We start from the raw sequence: 25,695 nt of genomic DNA, 5'->3' as shown, positions 1-25,695 counted from the left end.
AAATGCTCTGATACAAAAATGAGGACTGCAAACAAGCACCTCTTGCAGTTAAAATGCATGTAGCAGGGAGCATATGTGAGGGGGCAGGGGGTGATGGTGGCATGTGCTCGTGTGTGTGTGTGTGTGTGTGTGTGTGTGTGCGTGTGACTGAGAGTCTCCCTGTGTGTGAGTGGGCATATTTGTGAATGTGAGTATCTCCTTATGTGTGTGTGTGTGTGTGTCTCTCTGTCTGCATATGTGTGTGTGTGTGTGTGTGTGTGTGTCTCTCTGTCTGCATATGTGTGTGTGTGTGTATGTGTCTCTCTGTCTGCATATGTGTGTGTGTGTGTGTGTGTGTGTGTGTGTGTGTGTGTGTGTGTGTGTGTGTGTGTGTGTGTGTGCGCGCATGTGTTTAGAGTAAGGCACTCTTCATGTACTGCAGCAGACAGAGGCTCTGGTTGAGCTGAGTCTGTGTGTGGCTCCAGGTCTCTTCCAGCCTCTGCGAGACCTTCGCCGCCTCCTGCATCAGCGTGGGTTCCGCAGACAGCATGCGGAGGTGCAGCTGCACAAAACAACAAAACAAACAAAAACACAATGTGAGCCACCGCCACCGTAATAAACTGTGAGGTATGAGTCATAATGCATTCATGTACTGGTAGCCTGACGCCTGTGTGGAAGACCTGATCTCCACAGACAAGGAGGGAGTGCCGGTTAGTCAGTAAGACTGACAGGCTTTTGTTTTCATATTTTTGTTGGAGGGGAAAAAATCCTGAGTGAGGACCACACGAAGGAGTCACCCTGACACACGTACCGCTGTAAGAACAGTGTAAGACACTGAACTGGATTTTACATTAACATTCATTCAAAGTATCTGCCAAATCAATCAATCAGTCAAATAATAAATCACCACCACCACTCACCAATCAACCAATCAATCAATCAATATGTAATTCACTGAATATTAACTGCACTAACTGTTGTTAGTGTTACATGTGAGAAGAAAATGGCCATTACTATTTTAAACAGTTTAACTTTGGGTCATTTAAGTGGCTCCAGATAATCCAGAACTCCCACAATGGTGGGTGATGGACAAAACCACTCATGTTACACAATTCAATTCGAGTCCCACCATACGCTTGTCTCTGCTGCCACCTGCTGTACACTGCTGTCACAACAGGGTTTTTGGGGCAGTGCAACTAACAGTGGGCAATCACTTAGGACCCCTCAACTGAGGGGTGGTTCTTTGGTCACGAATCTTTCAAATGCTGCAATTCGGTGAAATACTGTCATTTCTACAGGCAACCCAGCAGTAACAAGAAAGAATTAAGAACCTCTTAAGGCCAAAGAGTGCACTCTAGAAGCAAATGAGCAAAACATAGAAGACCAAAGATCGACAGAGTCAATGAACATTTAAGATACCAATAACTTAAAAACGTTGCTTTCTAGTCTGATGCAATGACATGCAATACATAAAAAAAATTGCGTTACTTTGCCTCATAATTACTCCAGATCCATTCGCTCTGAATAATAGCAGTCCTCTGACTCAAACGGGTACTCGTTGGTGAGGTTCTGTGTTACTACAGTACATTACCTTGAGGAAGAGGGCCAGGTAGGCCTGGGCGAGATCAAAGTCCTTCCTGGAGTCCAGCATGCTGCTGACCAGCCTGAGGAAGGCCATCAGGGCGTCCACGTCGCCGCCCATGTCAGGGGCCAGGCTGCGCAGCTCCGTGTCAATGGCCGAGGGGCCCATCTCCTTCAGTAGATGCAGGGGCCCGTCGTCTGGGAGACCAAGTCAAATAAAAAAAATATATGAATTACAGTGTGATGGCTCTCAGCTTTTTTTCATGAGGATGACGGAGGAACATCAGAGTGTGAGGATCCTTTGTGCCACTGAGCATTTGCTGTAGCTGAGATTAGTTACTTAAATGATTAATATGGCTAGAGGCAATGACCATGGGACTTCTTGCTAGTCAGTGTTTTTCCATGACAGTTTGTCGGTTTAATCTTGCGCTCAAGGCAATTGTATGACATTTTACTCTGTGTACACTGGTAGTCAACCTAAAATGATTATGGCCAGGAATCTACCATCAGCACAACTTAAGAGAGAAATCAGTGATACAAGAGTCATGGAGCAGTCAGGATAAGAATAGTGGGAGTAACTTGGCTTGGAGTTTGACTTACAGTTGTTGCTAACCAAAGCCTCCTCCAAGTGCACGTAGAATGGGGACTTCTGGGCCAAAACTCCCAAATTAAAGACTTTGGACTGTGAAAAGAACAACGTATTATCAGCAAATCACACAAAATTAATTAAAAGCCAGAGACCTTTAACATGGCAACGCAAGCCATTTTAACAAACAACTGTTAACAGTTGCAATTCACAATGTGAGCGCCTGTTCTAAGCAGACACTGTCGGTGTGCCTAAACACTGCACACGTTTATTTGAGGGCATTTCTTCACACTGCTATTTCACTGCAAACTTTTCAGCTACTACAATTAACAAAAAAAAAACGTAATAAATAATTGAAAGTATACACACCCTGCTGAAGTACACACAGGGTTAAAATGCATGAACGATTAGTCCTTTATACTGTGGTGCTATGAACTAATTACTACTGCCCAGGTACTACAATTAACAAAAGTAATAATAATAAATAATAATAAATCATTCAAAGTGTACATACAGGGTTAAAACTGAGGTGCTATGAACTAATTACTACTGCCCATGCCTGAGCATCGGGGGGTGTTTGTTTGTGTGTGTGTGTGTGTGTGTGTGTGTGTGTGTGTGTGTGTGTGTGTGTGTGTGTGTGTGTGTGTGTGTGTGTGTGTGTGTGGGCTCACCTGTTCTTCCTGGGGGGTCCCGGGGAGAGCAAACTGGGGCACTAGGCCAGGGATGGTAGGAATGAAGAAAGGCGCCGCCTTGGGCACCTTGGGAGGCTCCTTGGGCTTGTTCCTTTTCTGTGAAAGTATTATTATCCACACGCTCATTAGCTCGGCGACACGACTCCACATTCACCTGGCAGTGAATATTATTCAACACACTTAATGAAAAGAGGTGAAGACGCTTCACAGAGGCTTCTAAAAACTGGTGTAAACATACAGAAATAAAGACAAACTAGCAGAGGTTAGAACACGCCAGGTAGGTCTGCCCATTTCACTGAGTTTTGAGCACATTCAGTTTTGCCCAGAAGCTATCCATTGTCAGGGAGTAAAGCTAACAGACTCAGGAGAGGATGCTAAGATAGTGTTGGGTTAGGGCCTATGTTTTGTGTGATGTGAGGTGAGGTTTGATTGACAGTTCATTGAGAAGTCGCTACTTGGTGGTTCACATTCAGTTTGATGAGCTGTGCTTGGCGCCACTACTGGCTGTGTACAAAAAGAGAGAGAGAGAGAGAGAGAAAAATGGAGAGAGAGAGAAAAATGGAGAGAGAGAGAGAGAGAGAGAGAGAGAGAGAGAGAGAGAGAGAGAGAGAGAGTCTCCATCTGACACCTTGTGTTTTTCAGAACAAGTGTGATCACACAACACACACACACACAGAAAGACAGAGAGACCTTGATGATGTCGAGATGGAGCAGATTCTTCCAGCGGGAGTCGGGCAGCAGGGAGAGGGTGATGAGGTGCTGGTCGAGCTGCGCAGGAGAGACATACTCGGCCAACTCCGAGCTGTCCATCTCCTCCTCTTCCTCATCTTCGTCGTCTACGGACCAAAACACAGATGTCCTCATCATGCCAAACATCAACCCGTTATCTGCCCTGGCAATATAACTGCGTTGAAGCTAGCTACTTACGGCATTATTGAGAAAAGGTGAACATAGATACAATATTCAGAATGTCTGCAAAAAAGTTGACTTAAAATGGCAACATTTCTAAGAAACACAGTCTTGTGGTGACAAACAAATAATTCAGTTGCTGATTAATCACTATCTAACAAACTTGAAAAACGCCTGGCAAATCACAAAGAAATTACACTTTCACACATGAAGTCTTCACAGACTTCACTGTGCCCCTGTAAGGCCCATACTAGTCACCTGCACAACAAGGCATAACATTGTTAATTGTGTCTCGTGACCTACCGTGACTGGGGCAAGTTCCAGGCAGCATGACAACCATGGGCTCATAGTCTGCAGGTAGGGGGCGCAGTGACACCACACTGCACAAGGTATTGTTTGACCTGCATCAAAATGAACCACCACAAAATGTATATATGAGCTCTGTGGAGACACTTTGCTCCAGTCTTTGGAAGTTCAGCTGCTATTTACACCAGTTTCTAATTTAACATTGCAACAGGTAACTTGGGGGAATCAATTTGAGAATGCTATATTTGAATAAAGGCTTAAAACGATCATTAATGACTTTAACAACACACAGCTTACTTTCTCCTACACCATTTTTTTCTTGCTATGTAATAAACAATCAGGGCTTTTTAATGAAGTGTTTTTCATATGTAGTAAACACTACACCCTCTCAGCCTACTCAAATTCCACCTCGTCACTTCCAGTTGTTTGTTTGAAAGGTGATGGGTCAATCGGAAGCTCAGCATTCTATACGACTGTGACGGAGTTGAGTCACTACGGAAGAGTATGTGCTCTGACAGCCATACTAACAAGCCTGGCTCTTTGGCGTTGCGGTCATAGTCCTGGTTTCGAGGCCAGGTGGGGTGGCTGCTCTCTCCCTTCGCTACAATGTCTCTGCCCCGTCCCCTGCGTTGACGAGTTCTCACCATAAGAAGATCCCCAGGCTGTCGACGTGAGAGGATGCCAGGAAATTTCCAGTCGGGGACATGGTGAGGCTGACTGCGGCCGCATCAACCAGGAAGCAGTCCACTAAACTGAAGAGAGAGAGAGAGAGAGAGAGAGAGATAAACAAACAGAGAAAGAAGAGCGAGAGAGAGGAAGAGAGCGCGCGAGAGAGAGAGAGGGAAAATAGAGAAATACAATGAGATAAGGTGAGAGACAACCCTACGATAGACAAGAGAGAAGAAACTGCAGACATCAAGATACGAGAAAAGTTTGAACCACAACTTAATTTAACCACAACTTCATCAAAGGGCCCAACTGGGGGATTCCACCGCCAGAGAGCGAGAGAGAGAGAGAACTACCTGATAGCCCTGATAAAGAAGCCCTTAATCATAAAGCCCTGATAGCCCAGATAATGAAGCCCTTAATCATAAGTGATTTCTTTCCTCTTGCCGTGTCTGGATATTGCTCAAGAAAAAAATAAAAAAGGTCATCGAGATTAGAGGAAAACCTTGTACAAGGTGTGAAAAATAACATCAAAGCAAGGGGCATCACGCTGTAGGAGGGATGGTCTGGAAATTAGCACCTCCGACCTCTCCATGATGAGAAATCACACAATCACGATAAAAAACCCAGGTCAAACACACGACATGATAAAAAAAGCATTGCTGGTCAGTAGTTCGCTCATAAGTGCGACACATGTGGGCGGGCGCGAGGAAGGAGTAGCAGGATGTGAGGAACACGAGGTTAACCCACGCGGTCAAAGACTCATCGTCTCATCAAGAAAACACACCTGCCGTAGGAGAGGTTGTCTGTGGAACCAAATAAAAGCAAGCAGAGATAGTATAATAATTCAGTAATTATGAATAATAATTATGAAACAATATGGTGTCTAGACTTCTGCAGACTGGGGAAGGAGAACTAATGCTATAGACAATGTCTGTCTTCTTTCCTTTTACATTCAATTGGAGTGAAGTAACTTGGAAACCCTAAATGCTTTAGCAATATAAGATCTATTTGGCAAACACTTAAATCCAAAGGGACTCGCAAGCGAATGGCAGAAAGAAGTGGAAACAGAGATGAAAGTGGTTTGTTTCACCCGGCTTGAAGCGCATCCTCACTGAGAGGAAGAGACTGGAGGAATAGACAGAAGAACAGTTAACAGCAGCAGAAGCAGGATGAAGTGAGAGACAGCTAGAAGGAGAGAAAGGGATTCTCTTCCATTAAAGAATGCATGAGAGAGAGAGAGACAGACAGACAGACACAGACAGACAGACAGAGACATACAAAACCGCACAAAAAGAGAGAAATACAAAATACTCTTCACTTGAAGATAAAAATAGGCGTTTTTTATTTTTTTATTTAATCTTGTTAATCTAACCACATCTGTCTCCCTTTTATCTAATGCTTATGCACACACAAAGAAACCCACCAAACACTTACATATACTGTATATGACTGTATGATGTTACGTTACATCTGTCTCCCTTTTATCTAATGCTTATGCACACACAAACAAACCCACCAAACACTGACATATACTGTATATGACTGTTTGATGTTACGTCATATACAGCAGGAACCCGCAGGCCGTTTTGGGGCCGCCAACATCTTTGTATACGTTTTGGGGCCGCCAACATCTTTGTATATGTTTTGGGGCCGCCAACATCTTTGTATATGTTTTGGGGGGAGACTTAAGGACCTACTCTGGGGTAGGTAGTGCCTTGAAACTGCTGGGTGGGGCTTGCGGTGATAGTGGACACTTACTGGTTAAACACAACGCGAATGGAGGACAACAGTGCCATTTTTAAAACCAGCAAGAACATTTCTTACCAGAGGTTACGCAATGAATACAGCAAAAGCAATTATAGCTTATGAAGTGATCAAGGTACCGTCACTGAATGAACACAATCAAAGCATCAGCTGAAATATAGGCTTTAATTAATCACCGCACCGCAACACCAAAAGACATAAAAAAGACTGTAAACGTTCGAGACACTTGAAAGTCCCACGGGTTCCAGCAGCGGAAAGGCGGCTAATGCTTCAAGTTGGAGGGGCCGTGCTGTGGCGCAGCGGTAGGGCCAGGTGTGCTTACCACATACGGGCTCTAGGGCCCCACGAGGACCCAGGTTTGAGTCCAGCCTGAGGTTATTTCTCCGCCCCTCTCTCTTCCGCTCAACTCCTGTCATAACACTGCTGTCCTATCAATAAGGCTTACAAAGTCCCAAAATAAATTGTTCGTAACCTGTACAAACACTCTTTTGTGGTGAAAAACATTTGAACGAAAACTCAATAATCTCTGTGTGGAGAAAATCAGAAGATTTTTTATCCAGAATAGAAGCATTTTAAAAATCGACAACACCTTCTTTAAATTTGCTCTACCACCCAAGCAACTAATACTCTGAGGGGTTTGTACCTGCCACCCTGCGGTCTTAGTAGCAGTGCACTATCTATCACTGCAACACTTGAGGTAGATCATATCTTGACAGTAAAACTCATTTAGCTACATTGAGAAGCGCACACACACACACACACACACACACACACACACACACACACACACACACACACACACACACACACACACACACACACACACACACACACACACACACACACACACACACACACACACACACACAGCCCTTACCAGCCAGAGGGGAGGTCCCAGGTTCGAATGGTGCAGTCCATGGAGGATGTTATCAACCAGCGACCATCAGGGCTATAGGTCTGCCAAGAGAGGCAAGAGATGGGGAAAGTCCTTAGTATCCAAACAGAACAACTTCATTGAGCCAGAAAGAAAGAAAGAAAGAGAAAGATAAGAGATATAAAACGAGAAAAGGTGCAAGAGACAGAGTTGGAGCTACCATGTCATTGATCTGCCCACGATGGCCTGAGAACTTGCGGACGATTCTTCTGGTCTCGATGTCCAGGACGTTGACGGTGAAGTCGTCCAAGGCGATGGCCAGCATTCCGCTGGGGAGTGTAGCATTGTTAGCATGAGAACTCAGGACAGTACAAGGGCTAAAAGGCAGAGTCTGCCATTCGTATTTGGCGAAAGGTCGTTGATGTTTGAACTCAACAGCCAATCATACTACACCCCTTCCTTCCCTGCTCTTGAAGAAACTTGATTAGAACTGTCTGTCCGAGCCACTATGTGTGTTTCTCATTCACAGAGCCAGAACTGTGAATGAACAGTACAGTTGTTCTGAGTGCACACACAGAATAGACATCTAGAGGACCGTGAGGAGCTATTTGCTGAATTTCACAAAAATGTATGGGAATAGAATTAGGGACTCTGCCTTTGATTTAGAAATATTTCACACTAAAGAACTTGACTCTCAGCAATGCCGTATTTGTTTTTTTTAAACACACAGGAAAGGGTCCAATGAGCTGATTCTAGTCACAAGAGAACCGTTTCAGGGCTTCATTTATTTATGTTTTAATTTCAATTACTTAAAGTACTGCCTTAAAGTCCAAAAATGTGCTCTACCACCAAAGCAACCAATACTCTGAGGGGATTATGTGAAAAAAAAAAAAAAACATCCTGATTACCTCTCCCTGTGCAGCAGGGTGGCAGCCGGAGAGGCCTCTAGTGTCTGCGTCTGGAGAAGTTCCAGGCTCTTGAACTTCCATATCTTCAGGAGGCGGTCAGCTCCAGCACTGATGGTCAGTTGGTTGAGCCCGTCAATAGCCACACCACGCACCGGGCCGGCGTGAGCTAGAGAACAGAAAGGAAGCTGCATCTAAATCAAGGTAGGCATAGGGACAGGCACGGGGACACAATTTCACAAGTCAGTTTCACAGTTGCAGCATTAAGGCCCAGATAGGCTGTTTAGACACCAACCTTTGTCTTTTCCATATTGACCTCGGTGGAGGCTAGACTGCAGATTGTACATGTCAATGTGCCCAGTAGAGACAGCCACCACTACAAAGTTCCCACATGAGGAAATATCTACAGCCTGCAGAGAGAAAAAGGGGAGAGAAAGAGTGAGAGAGACATTGGGAAACAAATACAGTGAGAGAGGGAGAGAGACCGAAAGACTAGAACTATGACATTGTAAAACTATGACTGAAACTACCACAATATAAAACTGATAAATGTCACACAGAGGCGTATTGCGCTGTGTAACCTGACACCATGTAGGGAAAAGCTGGGTAAGTTGTTACACTGGTTATTTCTCCTAAACTAGGGGCACAAAACTGAAATAGCTACACCCCTTACCTCCTGGGGCTGTGTTGGGTTGAGGAGCTAGGTTATAGCTTGTTATAGCTTGCTAACTGCCACGCTATCAACTACAAAACATCAAGTGCCTGGCTTTTACTGAACTTCCCAACTTGGCTTCTTAACCCTTTTGTCGTGATCGCCTTTGCTGCTGTCGTGGAAAATTCTAAGAGTTCTCAAGAAACTTCTCAAGGCAAACAGGTATGAATATACTGAACGGTTTAATTTAGAGAAGTCAACTACTGCTGAGCTGGTCCATGGAGCATCTCAAAGACTAAGCGAATGGCAAGAGTGATCAAGTAGATTACCCGAGGACCAAGTCCCCGTGCCCCCTTTTTATAGATCTAGCCCCCCTTTGTTCTTCCCTGTTCTTTGTTCTTCCCTGTTCTTGTTTACTTCATCAGACTTAACCACATCGAGATTGAGAACAATTGGTACATCTATCTTAACAGCGTGCATATTGCACAGTTTCCTGTGATAACAGGTGTCTCAGCCTTTTCAGGTATGGTGTCTGGAAACTGCCTGTCTTGTGGCATTACCGAAGCGTCTAGAGGAGTCTGTGACCCCACCATGACCCCTCAGAGGCACCCATCTGGAGGCCATGACCTTGGCATTAGGGTTGGGTACTGAAAACCGGTGCCTACCCGACCGAAACGCAACGCAGATTTCGGTGCTTCCTTTCGGTGCCTGAGCCAACCAATCATGCAGCTAAATGAACAAAACGTATGTAAAATGCTGCAACATGAAACACGGAGGCTGGTCCCAAATCAGTAGAAAACTAGCGATAGCTAACGAGCAGTAACGTTAGTGGCGTAGATCTGTCTGAATACGATCTGTATGAATAATTTTTTCTTGGTCACGGGTTGCTAGGCAGATTTCGTAGGGCACATTTAAAACTGCCCCATCTCCCAATGTAAACTTTGGCCTGGGTCGCTCACGCTCATTGGTGTTTCCATAGCAACAGTTATGACAGCGAAGAGCAGGCAGCATTTCACAGAGCAAGCACAAACGGAGCTAGCCATCAATTTAACAGAGAAAATGCCGAAAGATAAACGATCAAAAGTGTGGCTGTATTTCGCACAAAAAGATTCAAATAACGCAACGTGCAGCAAATGCAACAAAACAATTGCGTGTAAAGGGCGGAGAGAAGGCAAGAGTCAAAGGCAGATCAGCAACCGCAGACTGAAGACTAAACGGAGATGCCAGCAAAACTAAACTTAGTCTCTTAAAGGGGCAGTACAAGTTCACGTACCCAGTGTGTTCAAAAAACAAGATTAAGTATAAACAAGATAGAAAAGATAGGTATAAACAAATCAGAAAATGGTGAAATTTCATGAAATAAATACAAACAAAAAAATACATTTTTGACTCCGAAGGCAAATATGCTCATATTCCTGCAAAATAATCGCTGAAGTTTGAAGCTGTAGTGTGTGTACAGAGTGTGTGTGTTTTGTATTTATTTATATTTATTTAAGTATACTGTAAACTGTTGTTAACAGTTAATATATTGTTCATAGTTTGAAGTTAAAAAGTTTGAAGCTGTAGTTTGAAGCCAAGTGTTTTGTATTTATTTATAGTATACTTTAAACAGTTAATATATTGTTCAATTTGAAGAAAAAAAAATTGCCTTAGCAATAAAAAAAGCCTTTCTTTAATGTCGTCAATCGTCGTTTTATGCTTTTTTATATAAGTATCGGTTCAGGCACCGTTTAGGCACCGGTATCGTTTTAAAAGTTTCGTTTTAGCACCGGTATCGGAAAAAACCCAAACGATACCCATCCCTTAGAAGCCCCAAAACCCTCAGAAGCCCCCAAAAGCGCCTACGCGTGTCTGCTATGTGGTTTTTCAGAGATGGCATGCCTGCCACGTGATTTATAAGAAAAGGTATCTTTGCAACGAGGTTTATAAGAAAAGGCATGTCTGCCACATGATTTATCAGAAAAGGGCCCTTCTGTCGTATGACAGCCTTCTCGTCTAACTGCTAGCTCTATTTGTTGAGATGTCCATGTTCCAGTACCAGCAATACACACATTATTCAACAATACAGTCATAAGTAGATAAAAATACGACACTGCCCTCAGACTTCTGTGGTTTACCCTTGTTTTATTTCAGGCTCTGTCTAATTCTTTCTTTTTAGCTTGCTTTTCTTCATTGGGTCATAAGCAGTGAACACGGCTACATAAAGTACTCAGCTGGATAAAATATTCAGTAGGGATTTCAGCGTATATGCAGTCGGCCCACTGTTCCAGTAAAATAAAAGTCATCAGGCAGCAGCACAGAATGGTTCCAGAGAACAGACCCAAAGTAGTCAGGGAGGGCGTACTGACCGTGGCGTGCACATTGAGGGCCCGGTTGTGATTGAAACGGTCCGGCTCCAGTTTGTATGCTCCCATGGAGCCCTTCTGGTAGTTCCATGTGGTGGCAACGAGGAGGCTACTGTGGCACGCCACTATGCCATCCCAGTCACTCTGCCGAGCGCACTCTGCAATAGATTTTATATACCCAAATAAGCATATATGTCAAGACTTTGAAAGAAAGAAAGAAAGAAAGAAATAATGAAAAAGACGTTTTTTTTTCCCCACCTCAGTTTGTATTTATTTTTCTTCTAGTGGAAGATAAGTCAATATGATGGAGAAATCCAAAATATTACAGACATGCAGGAATGGTTTACAAATTGGGGGGGGGGGGGGGGGGGGGGTAATTTACAATCTTCGCTGTAATCTAATCATAGAGCATTTTGGAGGGATTCATAAAGATAATCAGAAATAACTATCATTTTCCTTATGGGGACAGATATGAAGCCCCTCAAAAATGCAAAACAAAAAAACATTGTGACAGACCTTGAGGAACCCCTCTACACCAAAACACATCTGTGCATTTGAGATGCCTGTAGAGTCCACTGTGATACCCATGCTCTCCATACATCTTAGCATCTTACCATACATCTTAGCATCTTAGTTATACAATGTTACTATGGTAAAGATAAACATACTGTACCTGAAGCAAATGTTGTGATGGCCGGTAGTTTCGCTGTGTCATATTTCAAGCCTTTCTTTTTGGCTTTCTTCTTATTGAGAGATCCTGTTCAAACGCACCAATGAAATGTGCCAGTTGAAGAATTAGGACTATCTAATCCATATAGTGTACATTTTCATATTCAACTGAGAGCACAATGTCCAGAATTCTTACCATGGCCCAAACTCTTATTGAGACGCTCATGAACGATAGAGAAGGACTGAAGTGTGCCATCTTGACCTTGAGGGGGAAACCATAAACACATTCAGGCAACTAATATTATCCTGTGCATGGTGACAGAATAATCACATTGTTAGTTCTAAAGAGTAGACTTTAGTAAGCAGTCAGCCTACCCGCACTGAGAATTGTTTGGCCATTGTGACCGTGGTGAAGGATCTTGGTTGGCGGGGCGCTGTGTCCGAGGCGACAGCGGAGCAGACGACCCTCAGCTCCCGGAGTATCAAACATCCACACCTGCCAACATTACAGGTTCCATTTAATCTCCTGAACTCCAGCGAGGTAGCTAATTAACACTACCTAGCTAATAGACAATAGGCTCACTTCCCCCAGCCATATCCGTCAGTCTGACATGAGGCTGAAATCCCCCCCCCCCCCCCCCCCAACCCCTAAAATCACTCAGGACTCTGCAACAAAACTGTCTCTTACACTTTTATCACTTACGTTTACCATAACCACTTACTGTTCTACTTGCACTGCTAATGTAACAAATACATCTTACAGGATGTTTTTTTGCTGCCATTACCAAATTGCCTTTTTTGCACTACCATAACCTCACTTTAAAGAAAATGTATGCTGCTGTACGTGTATCTGTATGTTTATATCTATATGTAGGAAATGTCTTGTCTTATCTGTTGTGCCTGTGCACTTTATGTTTCACCGTGGGAGAGTGGGAAACGTCCTATCGATTCCTTTGTATGTCTTGACATGCAAAGTAATTGGTAATTGACAATAAAGCTACTTTGACTTTGACTAGCCTTGCCTTACAGCACAGTTGCCATTGATCAAAGCCATCTAGCTTGCCAACTGTTATATTTCTAAGACATATTAGGCAGCGTAGCGTTGTTAAAGCTGCTTACATTTTTATGGGCCTACGGACTAGTGGGGATGACCAGTGTTTTTTTTACCTCTTTTTCATATGGCCATACAGAACCAAACTGAATTTAAAAACTAGTTATCCTAAAAAACATTCAGAATGTTCCCAATCTTCAAAGGTGCAGTTTGTGATTCTAATCCAATAGACTTTTTGTCAAGTTGCAAATGCTCCTCACAGTCCTCTAGCTCCAAAATCTCTGTTGTTGGTACGGCCTTCTGGGAAACTAACATAGCGGCTCAGATTGAGTCATAATCAATTCCCAGCAATCATAACATTGCCTCAGGAGGGAGGGATGCAATTTGATTGTTGAGATTTGAGGTCAACAACCAACCTTTCGCCAAAATCGCAGACTGCACTTTTAAGCATTACTTGTCAGACTTCAAATGTAAGACACCGACCCTGATAGCGTTGTCTGCACCATTGGTGATGAGGAGGGGCTCACTGAGGAGGAAGGTCAAACCGGCAATGGCTGTGTCGTGGACATCTCTCATCTGACCAATCAGCTTCTTTTCCTCCAGATCCCACAATCCAATGTGGCCGACAGGACTTCCAGCAGCCATAATTGGGTGCCCATCTACCAGACATCATAATATATCCTATTTGACTTATGTATGAGGTAATGACTATTTGATACAATCAATAATAAAGTTATAACATTTATTATACAATAATTGGATAATATAGGAATAAGAGTACTTACACACCATCTATACCTGACGACTAATGAAAACCATTTCTTCTACACTCTACACTGGTCAGCTGGAGAACTGGCAACCGCACAACTGAGTATTTGTAGCTATTCAGCTGTCGAAAGGACAGTCACCAAGATCTTACTCTTTCGTTAAAAAAAAATATCCAAGCACAAAAGAACATGCCAGTACCCGTCCTGAAGCTTAGGGACGTGATTGGTCCCCAGTCCTGTTGGAACTTCATCAGCGTCTCGTCAAACTTGATGTTATGAATGATGACCTGTCCAGACGCCAGGCCCACACCTACGACGTCTACAGCAGGGGTCTGACAGAGACAGATAAGAACATTGTAAAAATATATACTGTACTGTATACAGTGCCCTCCACAATTATTGGCACCCTTAGTGAATATGAGCAAAACAGGCTATAAAAAAATATGTCTTTGCTGTTTATCCTCTTGGTCGTTCACTCAAAATATTCACAAAAATCATACCTTTTCATTGAAGTAAAATTATTGAAAGAAAAAAAAAAACTTGACATTAAATAAATATTTTTCCCCAAAACATGTGTGCCACAATTATTGGCACCCCTAGAAAAATCTTATAATTAAAATCTAACTGAAGTATATTTCCAGTCATGTTTTACATTTTTAAGTTCACCTGTTTGATAAGGAACTCTTAAGAGGTCAACGATGACTTCCTGTTCCACTGGTGTACAAATATGAGGCGACACAGGCCAAATTCCATTAGTCATTCATCACTATGGGAAAGACCCAAGAACACAGTGACGATGTGCGACGGAAAGTTGTGGAGCTGCACAAATCAAGAAATGGAAACAAGAAAATCTCTAAAGAGTTGAAAATACTAATTTTCACTATCATGGAAATAATTAAGAAGTTTAAAGCGAAGTTTAATGTTAAGAATCAGCCTGGAAGAGGATGTGTGTGTACATTGACCCCACGCACCGTGAGGAGGATGGTTCGACTGGAAAAAGAATCTCCAAGGATCACAGCTGGAGAATTGTAGAGGTGAGTTGAGTCTTGGGGTCAGAAAGTCTCCAAAACTACCATCAGACCCCACCTACATCACCACAAGTTGTTTTGGAGGATTGCCAGAAAAAAGCCTCTGCTGTCAATCAACTACAAACTAAAGCGCCTAAGGTTTGCCAAATGTAAGTCAGACTTTCAATGGGGCCGAGTTATATGGTCAGAGATGAGACCAAAATAAAGCTTTTTGGCAACAAACATCAAAGGTGGGTTTGGCGTAGACAGAAAGATAGCCATACAGAAAAGACCCCCATACCCAATGTGAAGTATGGTGGCGGATATTTGATGTTCGGGGGCTGTTTTTCTTCCAAAGGCTCTGGACATCTTGTTAGGATACATGGTATCATGGACATTAGATACCAGCAGAAATATAAATGAAAACCTAACAGCCCCCTCCAGTAAGCTTAAAATCGGCTGTGGTTGGACCTTCCAGCAGGTCAATGATCCGAAGCACACCTCAAAATCAACACAAAATGGTTCACCGACAGCAGAATAAAGGTTTTGCCATGGCCATCAGAGTCCCTCGACCTAAACCCCATAGAAAATCTGTGGGATGAGCTGAAGCCGAGTCTACAAACATTGACCTCAGAATCTGAAGGATCTGGAGAGATACTGCATGTAGGAATGGTCTCAGATCCCGTGCCATGCGTTCACCAACCTCATCACGCATTATAGGAGAAGACTCAGAGCTGTTATCTTGGCAAAGGGAGGCTGCACAAAACATTAAATTAAGGGGTGCCAATAATTGTGGCACACATGTTTTGGGGAAAAATATTTATTTAATGTCAACAGTTTTTTTTTCTTTCAATAGTTTTACTTCAATGAAAAGGTAAGATTTTTGTGAATATTTTGAGTGAAAGACCAAGAGGATAAACAGCAAAGACATATTTTGTTATAGCCTGTTTTGCTCATATTCACTAGGGGTGCCAATAATTGTGGAGGGCACTGTATATCATAAAAGATGGAGCCAAAACAAACTGTATGGATGGATGGAAAGGGAATATTTATCTGTGATGTGCTAAAAAAAATGCATGTATGAAAGAAGAAAGATGACATAGTACACCTTCCTTAGACAGACCAGTTAGTTGCAAAGTTGCGTATATATGACAAATATTCAAAGATTCTATGCTTATTATGACTCTGTTGTCTATTCAACTCACCTGCTGAAGGACTGTTACTGCAGAAGTCCAACCAGGAAATGTGTAAAGAAGCTTACTGAAAAAACAAAGATGCCGATTTAAACTTGAGACGCATCATTGTGGAGCCATGTCAAAAAAAAATATGATTTTTTTTTTTTTTTCAACAGCCCATCGTCAACACCTAAAGCAGTGAAATCTGATGGTCCACTTAACACTTGCTGTGGCCTCTGCTTTACATTACATTTACATTTTACATTTAGTCATTTAGCAGACGCTTTTATCCAAAGCGACTTACATATGTGCGACTTACAATGTATACACATTTTACATTTTACACTGATGGCACACTGCACATCAGGAGCAATTAGGGGTTCAGTGCCTTGCTCAAGGACACTTCGACAGGGAATCGAACTAGCAACCTTCTGCTTACTAAACGACTTCTCTACCTCCTGTACCACTGTCGCCCACTGTCGTACCACTGTTAACCCAGCACTATGATAGAAACTAAATAAACCACTATTTAGTTGTATACTCATACTTCTGTATTGCAAGATTGTTCTCCTGTGTCTGTGTGTGTGCGTGTGTCTGTGTGTGTGCGTGTGCGTGTGCGTGTGTGTGTGTATTGACCATCTGGTCACACCTTTAGTACAAGCCACCATAGATATATATAAAGGCTAGATGTCTTGTCCAACGGAGTCGAACGTCCGCACATGGCGGCCATCTTGCCCCGGTCAGTTCGCTCACCCATAACATTGTGTTGGTATTGGTATGTACTTTTTAAATAACCATAACTTGCTCAATTTTCAACGGATTTTCAAATGGTTTGGTTTCTTACAAACGTTATTAACGTGGTTATAATTCGGGATGCTTTTTGGATATTTTTAAGAAAATAACATAATTATTCATAAGTATGCAGTGTCATAACTACATCTCTGACGTTTATAACAAACCAACCCGTTTAAAAATCGGTTGAAAATTGAGCAAGTTATGGTTATTTAAAAAGTACATACCAATACCAACACAATGTTATGGGTGAGCGAACTGACCGGGGCAAGATGGCCGCCATGTGCGGACGTTCGACTCCGTTGGCCTGCAACGCGGACGAGACATCTAGTCTTTATATATATCTATGCAAGCCACCACCAGGGCATAATAGAATAGAATAATAGAATAAAGGAACAATGCTCCCTTGCACCTTAACAGCCATCCCCTTCTTGCTTCAGATGTGTGGAATAAACAACACGTATCTACCATTTGGGGCAACCCTCTGATCTAGCTTTTCCGTAGGCATATACCCCCCCACACACACACACACTGTTCCCCTTTTTCCTGTACCTGGAACACACCTACTACCCCCAAGGCTGCCCCATCACCCCACTGTATCCTCCCATGGCTGACTGGTATTTAAACTAGAACACTGCAATGTACTTTAGTCTCTTTCTTGCTTCCATGTTGGATACTAGAATTGACTCCCTGCAGGAACACGCTGGAATAAACCTCAGAGAAAGCTTTGATTCGCCTCTCTGGACCATTGTCCAAAGTTTGTCCGCTGCAGATTCTATCAACTATATCAGACAGTCCATGATTTGGAACTCAGAAAAACTGCAGTCCTCTATCTCACACCCTTACTGCTGAACACAGTGTGACTTACTTGGACTTAATGTTCCAGAGTTGAAGACCCCCCTGGCTGCTACCAAACAGTATTTTATTCAGGTAGGTAGTGGGGTGCATCACAGCAGACACTTCAAATGATGCTTTGTTGAACGATAACTGCAAATACTCCTCTGTTAATAGTAATAATAATTTCAAAAAAAGAGATGAAAATCAGTTAATAATGTGTTTGGGTTGTTTGAATTAAGGTAAATGATAACATAAATGTTCCCAAGCAACAGTCATGACCACTACCTTGGCATTCATGGGTAAATGTTAAGAACTATGTTCATTTTGTGGTGTCTGTGGAACGTCTTATGGCTCTTTGGTGAGCTTTGGTGCATAATGCGACTTGCCTTCAGCTTCCACCTCCCAGATGATGACCATATTTTCCCTATCCACAGAGATGAGATGGTCTCCAAAAGGCAACAGAAGGTGAACATCTCCTCTATGGCCAGAATATATGTGCACAACCTGTCAAGTGCCACAACAAACAGAGTCTGAATTGAAACTAATCTAAAAAGCGCTTTCAGATAGTCAAATATTAATCCACAATGATATTTCAGATAGCATTAATTAAAATTGAAATCCTTCGTGGGTCAGAACCAATCACCTCTTTGTTCCTGGCGAAGGCCACAATTGTTTTGCCATGTGCAGCATACACCAGCATCCGATCAGCAGCCAAACAAGATATATCTTCTGGGAGGGCATTACCTGATTAACAAAAAACATGCACAAGTTAGACCCCATCCCAAATGAATGCTCCTATTACCTTGGGCTTCAGAAATGCAATACAATAATGACGTGTAACAAGGCAGTAGCGTGTACTTACTGACTGCAACTATGCCAAGTTTCTTCACCTGAAAGAGTAAGGAGAGAGATAGATTCAACATTTATGGGCATAGAACTATTGTCAGGCTAACTTTGTGTGCTTTTTGATGTAGAAGACAGCGGAAGCCTACAGTCTGGTCACTTGATCTGACTGATATCTTGACATAAGAATCGTCGGCAAACAATGGTCAATTTCCAAAACAACATCAGTATGTTTGTGTTAAAAGACTTTCTCGGTATTCGTATCCTAAACTAGTCTAGTGTATTTAAACCTTGCTGAGGTTGTTCATAAGAAATCCCGAATACGAGCTTCCTGGCATGCGCTATACACGCAGTAATTTGGGTGTCATAAGAAGCTTTTCGCACTGTCCATACTCTCTTACAGGTGACGGGTAACTCAAGTCTATTTTAGTGATTAAGAGGTTCTCTCCACACAATACCTTCACAGTTGCCATCCGTTACTTTCCAATGATAAAGGCGCTTGCTGTAACATTATGTTTCATCCTAGCCAGGTTGCTAGCAAACTCACTGTTCCCTGGTTGGCTGGACATTTAAGAGGACCTGTTGTCATTAAAATATAATTTTTCTCACGGGCTAGAAAAGGCTGAAATACACGTTATTTCCCACTTACGTTGTATGTGTGAAAACATTTCCCCACAGCTGTAACAACGTAGAACTCCCGATGTTTCTTGTGGTAGCGTACCACGTGTGGAAGATGGTTTGAATATAGTCCAAGAGCCCTGAATCCAGAAAATATCACGCTTGCTTTTTTACCACCAACAGACATTTTGTATTTGTTGGGATTGAGCTTCAGTGAAAAAAAAACACTTTAGTGGATTAGTTATTTTATAACGCACGCAAAGAAACTATCACATTTTCCCCCTATTAGAAATGATCTGGTACGGTTCAACGCTGTGTACAAATCTTTGTGTTACGCTTAATTCTGTCCGGGGAGGTACAGCGCTTAGCAATCGTTCCAGTTTAGTTTCCAATTGTTATTTCATCCCATTATGTCCACGAAGCTTGTACAGGTTTCCACAAACCAAACGTTGGAACAAAACATTGTGCCATAATTTAGAAAACTAAAACACAATAGATACATATAGATTAAATCATAACATAATTAATAGCCTTGCCACTTGCGACACTGTGTACATGTCGCAAAGTTGTCTACAAAATCAAGGATTTGGTAAAAGTCATCGTATTCCGTTCTTGAACTGAGTTGGGTATTCATCACATGGGGTGAAGTTTACTTTTCCCTCCGATGCAGAAACTGGGCGAAAATTGATTGCCGCTATCTGGAGGGAGAAGTTTACCGTTTACCGTCAGCAACAACAGCAATAATAATAATACAAATAATGATGAGGATGATAACTACTAGTAGGCTAGTAGGCTAAATAGTAACTTGTGTTTTTGAACACTCTGCCCTGCAGCTTATAGATGAGATATTCATGTTTCTGAACTATATTGCAGTGGGTTCAAAACAGCGTGACCTTGCTGGGTCAGTATGGAATTTCGGTAGGCGCACGCTCTTCCTAAAGGCAAAGTTTTTACCCTCATGTCTCCATCGGGCAAGTAACTCAGTAAACTACACAAACGTTTGTAGAATTGTTGCAGTAATCTCCCTCTGTGCCATCTGGGAATCCCTATGCTCCTGAATTGAACGGTCATAGAGATGTACAGAAACAGACAGAGCTGAGACTTTTGTCTCCTACCCGTCATTTTGCACAATTGCCAACTATGCCAACAGATAACAAAAATTAGGAGGTTCACGACCAGCCGAAATGAGACCAATGCGTACCAAGCGCCAGATGAAATGGCTCATTTTAAAGGGTCAACCGTGCGCAAGGCCAGGAACGGCAGGTATAAATCTATAGGGGAAAACCCACCCAAAAGGCTATGCTATTTAAATCGTTTTTATTCACCTATACCTGAATTTCAGACTCAAATGTTGTATCGTGTTTACTTCCTCAATACAATTAATGACATTAAAGAACTAAAATATAATTGGAATGGTGCATAATTAATACAAACCATCCCTGGGCCTGTTTGTTGTCCATGAATGATACAGATAACCCTTTTTTAGTCAATGTGTAGCTATTGTCTTTCATTAGGTTATTTGTTGTTAGGCAATTCAGTTTAGCAGACACACAGAGATGGAGCATCAACTTGTTTACTTAGTGTAGGCCTAAAAGTGGGTGCCTGAGATCAAAATGACGCTAGACCAATACAATAGGATGTCAGGTGTATGTGCAGAGACAGCATTTCATTTTTCTGACAAAATCTAGAAAATAATAATTTATTGACCACATAACACACACACACATAGACACACACATGCATTCTATCGTCACATTCAAATTGTATAAACAGGTAACTCATGTGAAGAATTATTTGTTTTATATGAGGACAAAATGATCAGTTGTCTACTGCAATCGTTGCCTAATTTATAGTGCAACTCCTGGTGAAATCTTTAAAAATAAATAAGCACCAACAATCCACAAAGAGATTGATCTCGTGTTCCACAAAGAGATTGAACTCCTTGGGTTTGTTCTTTCGTGTGCCCTTTCGCACCCCTTTACAGGCCGCATTGCGCTGGAAATGAAAAATTGTATTGTTTAGTTTATTAGTGTCTATTTTAAAGGGGTAGGCCTAGCATTTACTAATTTCTGTAAATTAAATATATCACACATATTACTGAATACTTCCAAATTGCCTACCTTCTTTACATTTCTGAGCTGCATTGTTATAATTCCCAATAGCTCTTGTTGAACTCTTCTCTCTGTCTCGTTCGACTCTCTTTTGACTCTCCGACGTTTTATGAATTGAAAAATACAGTTATCACTGACATTTGCTCCACTGCAGCTTTTATTCTTCAGCTCCTGGAAAACAAACATGAATGCCATCGAAAACAGATTTGTTCATAAATATTATAAAAATGCATAGAGTGCAATGCAAACGTGAGGAGAGACAAAGTAAGCAATGGATAGCATACGAGAATTATAGAGGGTTAAGGAGCAACAAATTAATTATAACGTATTACTCACGTCAACGTAAGGCCTGACCACGTGGTGAGATTCATTTTGCATTGCTTTTAAGCACGCACATTCTGTATGGTTTGCCAAAACGCTGCTAGATGAGGGCAAATACAATGCAATGAGCAGGCTCAAGTAACCTGAAACAGACAAAGTTAAACGTATACCAAATCAAATAGTGAAACAGTTGTTTCAGTGAGGAAAACTCCATATAAATTAAAACCACTCAATCAAAATCATTATTACCTGTTAAGTGTAGGAAGGCCATCTTGGAGACTTGCAAGTACCCAGCTTTGGACATCAAGCATCTTATATACTGTGGGTTCTGCTCATTCATTATTTGACACATTTGGAAAGCAGCCCCTTAGTCGATTAAGTTGACTCACACACACACAGATGAGTCAAATCGCATGTTTCATTGAATGATATTGCCCACGCATATAGATGTTCTTAGATATATTGGTGACAAGGCTCCCATTTCCCAAGGAACTCCTGTGGTGACACATGGTGATGTTTATTATGTAGATTTTGACTCTCCCCTAGAGTAAATTATAGATTCAAAAGAGGTGAATCGACTTCGCTTTAATTAAACAGTGGGTTAAAGGCAATTGGTCCAGCTGTAAAAATGTAGCGTATGGGGACGAAGTCACATTGCTGTAACGCCTGTCCTCTCAGGTAAATAAAAATGGCATTTGCACACCGAGTTTGGGTAGGTCTGCGAAAGACAGGAATGCCAAATTAATTAATTTAATGGATAAACAACTTCATAACTTCAAAAGTTTCCGTTTTATAGCAGTTGATCCTAACGTTTTCCCGTTTTGCGTAGTTGCCCAAGTTTTTGGGCAATGAAAGTCAATCCCGTATGACACATTTCAAATTGCATATTGAGCATGTTATTGCATGCTGTTGATTACCTGTTATCTGACATTATATGACATTCACTTACAATGAACACTTGCAAGTCAGGAGCCAAAAAGATCTTGGTAGAAAGAAGAAATGTTCAGATTCATATTATTTAAAGCTGCGGTGTTCAAGACCTCGTGATTGATCGTTGTTACATCCACCCCTCCCTCTCCCAATTCAGTCCAACACATCACCAGCATCCCCATTAGCTGACTGACATGTTAAATATAGTTAAAATATATGGCTAAGGTATTTTACTTTTGTCTGCTAATAATCAATTGTTATTATTATAATTATTACTATGTATTTATTAATAATAATAACAACAATGGTGATTCGAAAACTACGATTATATTTATAAAGTATTGCTCAAACAAAATAACTAATTAGATAGATGATATTGTTTACATAGATAGATGATATTGATTACATAGATAGATAAATGTTACAGGCCTTATACCTGGTTGAGAGCCTTTCTTTGCCTTAAACATTCACAAACCTCTCAGACTGTTTAATGACACAGAGGACCAGTGTGCCTTGGGGACAAATGCCCACTTTAAGTTACTGTATGCTTTTGCAGTATCATAATCTGCATAACGCTTATTTGGTGCAGTTGCATCCATATCTGGAAATTCACTTGGACTATAAGGTGCTTAAACACTGCTCACTCATATGATGTGATTGTATGTGTAGAAAGAATGTTCCTTAGTCATGCAAATCTAATCATTTAAATGAATTAGAGTAATATTGGACATATTTACAGTCCTCTAGAAATACTGTTAAAAAAACATTATTTTCCTAAGGTTCGCCCTGAATGAACTAAACTACTACTAACTAAAATGAATGCAACACAACGTAGCCTAACTGAATCTAAATGCTCATTCATTCCCAGAGATGTGAATTCATCGCATAAAGACGCTTTATATTGGATCTGTGGTTGTCTCTGAGAACGTAGAGATGAAGTCCGCAGTTCTAATCCAGTGCACGTTTTGTCAAATTCAGATAATTCCTCCTCACAGTCCTCTCTAGCTGTCCGTTAACCCTGCGTGCTAAAAAGACTTGTGTTTGTACTAGGGCTGTCAATCGATTAAAAAAAAATAACGAATTAATCGCACATTTTGAAATTAATTAATCGCGATTAATCGCGATTAAAAGTTTGTTTTTCTTCTTAAGACTAAATCTTATAAATTAACCAGTAATCACTTCATACAGCGTGAATTTTAGACACTGTTGTTTAATTGTATTTTTTATTTTTTAAACACAATGGTGCCCCTCGACGGTAAATCGTAAGATCGGTAATGTGCTTTGCATTAAGGTGATAACTTAAAGACGAGCTGCTTCTGTGATAGCTAAATTCAGCTTGACAAATGCTACATACAACTTCAGTTTTGTCGATTGTTCCGTCATTTTGGCTCTTAAACAGAGACTTCCCGCTCAACAATCCCTCAGCTCTCTCCATCTTCAACTACCACAGTGGTTCTCAAACTTTTTCTGTCATTCCCCACTTTGAACAAGGGGGGCTTTTCAAGCCCCACCTGTCCCTCATCACTCCCATAAAATGGTAGGCCAAGCTTAAAATTATCAATTATTGAAATAACCTCAAGTAAAAACAAATAGCATCTTATTTAGGTCAGCAAATGTATATTGCTTGGAGTGATTTAATGTTTCATGTTGTAGTGTATTGTTGCTATGGACACGCACACATGGACGGATTATGAAACTATTGGTCAGGACGTGTAACAAAATACACCGCTTCCAACCACAAATAAGAGATACATTTAAGCCACTTCTGATATTAACAAATACAAAGTCTAAAAACAATTGACAGCAAGCAAAGTTAATAACAGCGACTTCACGCAGAGGCCCTTGGGCCTGGGCCCGTTCAGCCCGTTCAGTAATCCATCCCTGCACGCACACACTATTGTATTTCTTTCTGTTGATAGACTTTTACTTTGACAACTGTTACAGTTAGTAACGCACATGTCTAGTAAGCCTCTATTAAATCATGCTGGCTTACACTTTGATAAATATGTTTAAGTGACCTATGTTTAAATTCTATGAACTGTGTTAGTTCGTTGTAACGTAAAATGTAATTATTATTAATTTAGATACGTTACGTTCTAATATGTGATCGTTAGCACACCATTCATTCATTACCCAGTTGTCGGCAGATGTTAGCACTTATTAGCCGTGTTGTAATCTGTTGTTGCTCTGATTCTTGGTGTAATGAATCTAATAGTAACTTGCTGTGTTTCGTTTCTTGTGTATTATTGTTTCACTCATAAGTTTTCACCTGACATCAATAAAGGAGCAAGGCGAGTTAACCGTAGCCTACACAGCCCTAACTAAACTAAACTAAAGTTAGTTTTTTTTTTTTTTTAAGTTGCGTTAACTGCGTTAAAATATTTTATCACGTTAATCGCGGCAGCATTAATCGCATAGATTAACGCGTTAACGCTGACAGCCCTAGTTTGTACCCAGTCCTGGCTCTGTAAATGGTGTTTTGAAAAAACAAACATTGATTGCTCTAATCTGGAAATAGGTCTAATTTATTTAGGCATGTCAGGGTTTTTCTGTAATAACGTGTTTCTCTGATAATAATTGGTTAATTGACATCGGATTTAATTGGTTAATCGCAAAATCTGCAATCTGCTCAACAGCACAAGGCTAGTTAGAGTAACTGTAAGATAATCACAATAAAAGGATCTTGCTATGAAGACAGAATAGTTCTCTAAAAAGCATAGTCACATGTTGGGAAGTCTGAAATGATGTTCATTTGTTGAAGTAACAGACATAAGATAAGTGGTGGTGATGTCATTTGGAGAAGTAATTTGACACATATCTGAAGTTCCCACATGACATTCGAGAGATAACGATTGCACCAAGGACACAAACTGTTGGTGCATTCACGCTACACTTTTAATCTCGTCAGAAGATCTTATTTACTGTATACTTAGGCTGGTATGAGATGGCCTGTAGGTCTGTGGATAAGATATGAAGTGAATGTCTTAAAAGGAGGTATCCAGGTAAATTGAGAGCTGAATTTGACGGCCACGTGAAATCATAAAGTATGACTTCCAAGTTACTCAGATAATGTTGCTGAGTACAATCTAGAAAACCCCCAAATCAGTAACCCAGATCTAAGTGAAAGAAAAGCCTCCCACAGGTGTTTACACGCACGCTCCTCAGTTTCTGCCAGATTGCATCAGGAAACCGGCCTTAAGGTGTGACCATGGCATGAAACACAATTGAAACAAACAAACAAGCGAATATTAATACAACTAAAACAAGACAACATAGGCCTCACTCTGGAAAACAACCCAATGACAAAAAATG

The 25,695-nt window shown here is 41.4% G+C and overlaps 1 protein-coding gene across 1 annotated transcript; it reads right to left on the bottom strand.

Annotated features, from left to right (window-relative positions):
• Positions 1 to 320: 320 nt before the first annotated feature.
• On the bottom strand, positions 321 to 19,361 carry wdr36 (WD repeat domain 36). The gene is made up of 23 exons (XM_012816818.3): positions 19,053 to 19,361; positions 18,423 to 18,450; positions 18,204 to 18,304; positions 17,947 to 18,064; positions 17,592 to 17,724; positions 15,962 to 16,016; positions 13,949 to 14,081; positions 13,466 to 13,641; positions 12,307 to 12,427; positions 12,128 to 12,193; positions 11,936 to 12,019; positions 11,266 to 11,420; positions 8,561 to 8,675; positions 8,269 to 8,434; positions 7,581 to 7,689; positions 7,364 to 7,443; positions 4,698 to 4,805; positions 4,051 to 4,148; positions 3,529 to 3,674; positions 2,818 to 2,934; positions 2,161 to 2,242; positions 1,571 to 1,758; positions 321 to 541 (listed from the first exon to the last, which is right to left on the bottom strand). The coding sequence occupies exons 1-23, from the start codon at positions 19,206 to 19,208 to the stop codon at positions 392 to 394; spliced, it is 2,685 nt and encodes an 894-aa protein (XP_012672272.2). The 5' UTR covers positions 19,209 to 19,361; the 3' UTR covers positions 321 to 391.
• Between the last annotated feature and the right edge of the window lie 6,334 nt (positions 19,362 to 25,695).

Source organism: Clupea harengus, chromosome 12 (genome assembly GCF_900700415.2).
Source record: "Clupea harengus chromosome 12, Ch_v2.0.2, whole genome shotgun sequence".
NCBI classification, from domain to species: domain Eukaryota; kingdom Metazoa; phylum Chordata; class Actinopteri; order Clupeiformes; family Clupeidae; genus Clupea; species Clupea harengus.
Note: the sequence above shows the minus strand (reverse complement) of the source record. Positions and strands in the feature narration are given on the sequence as shown.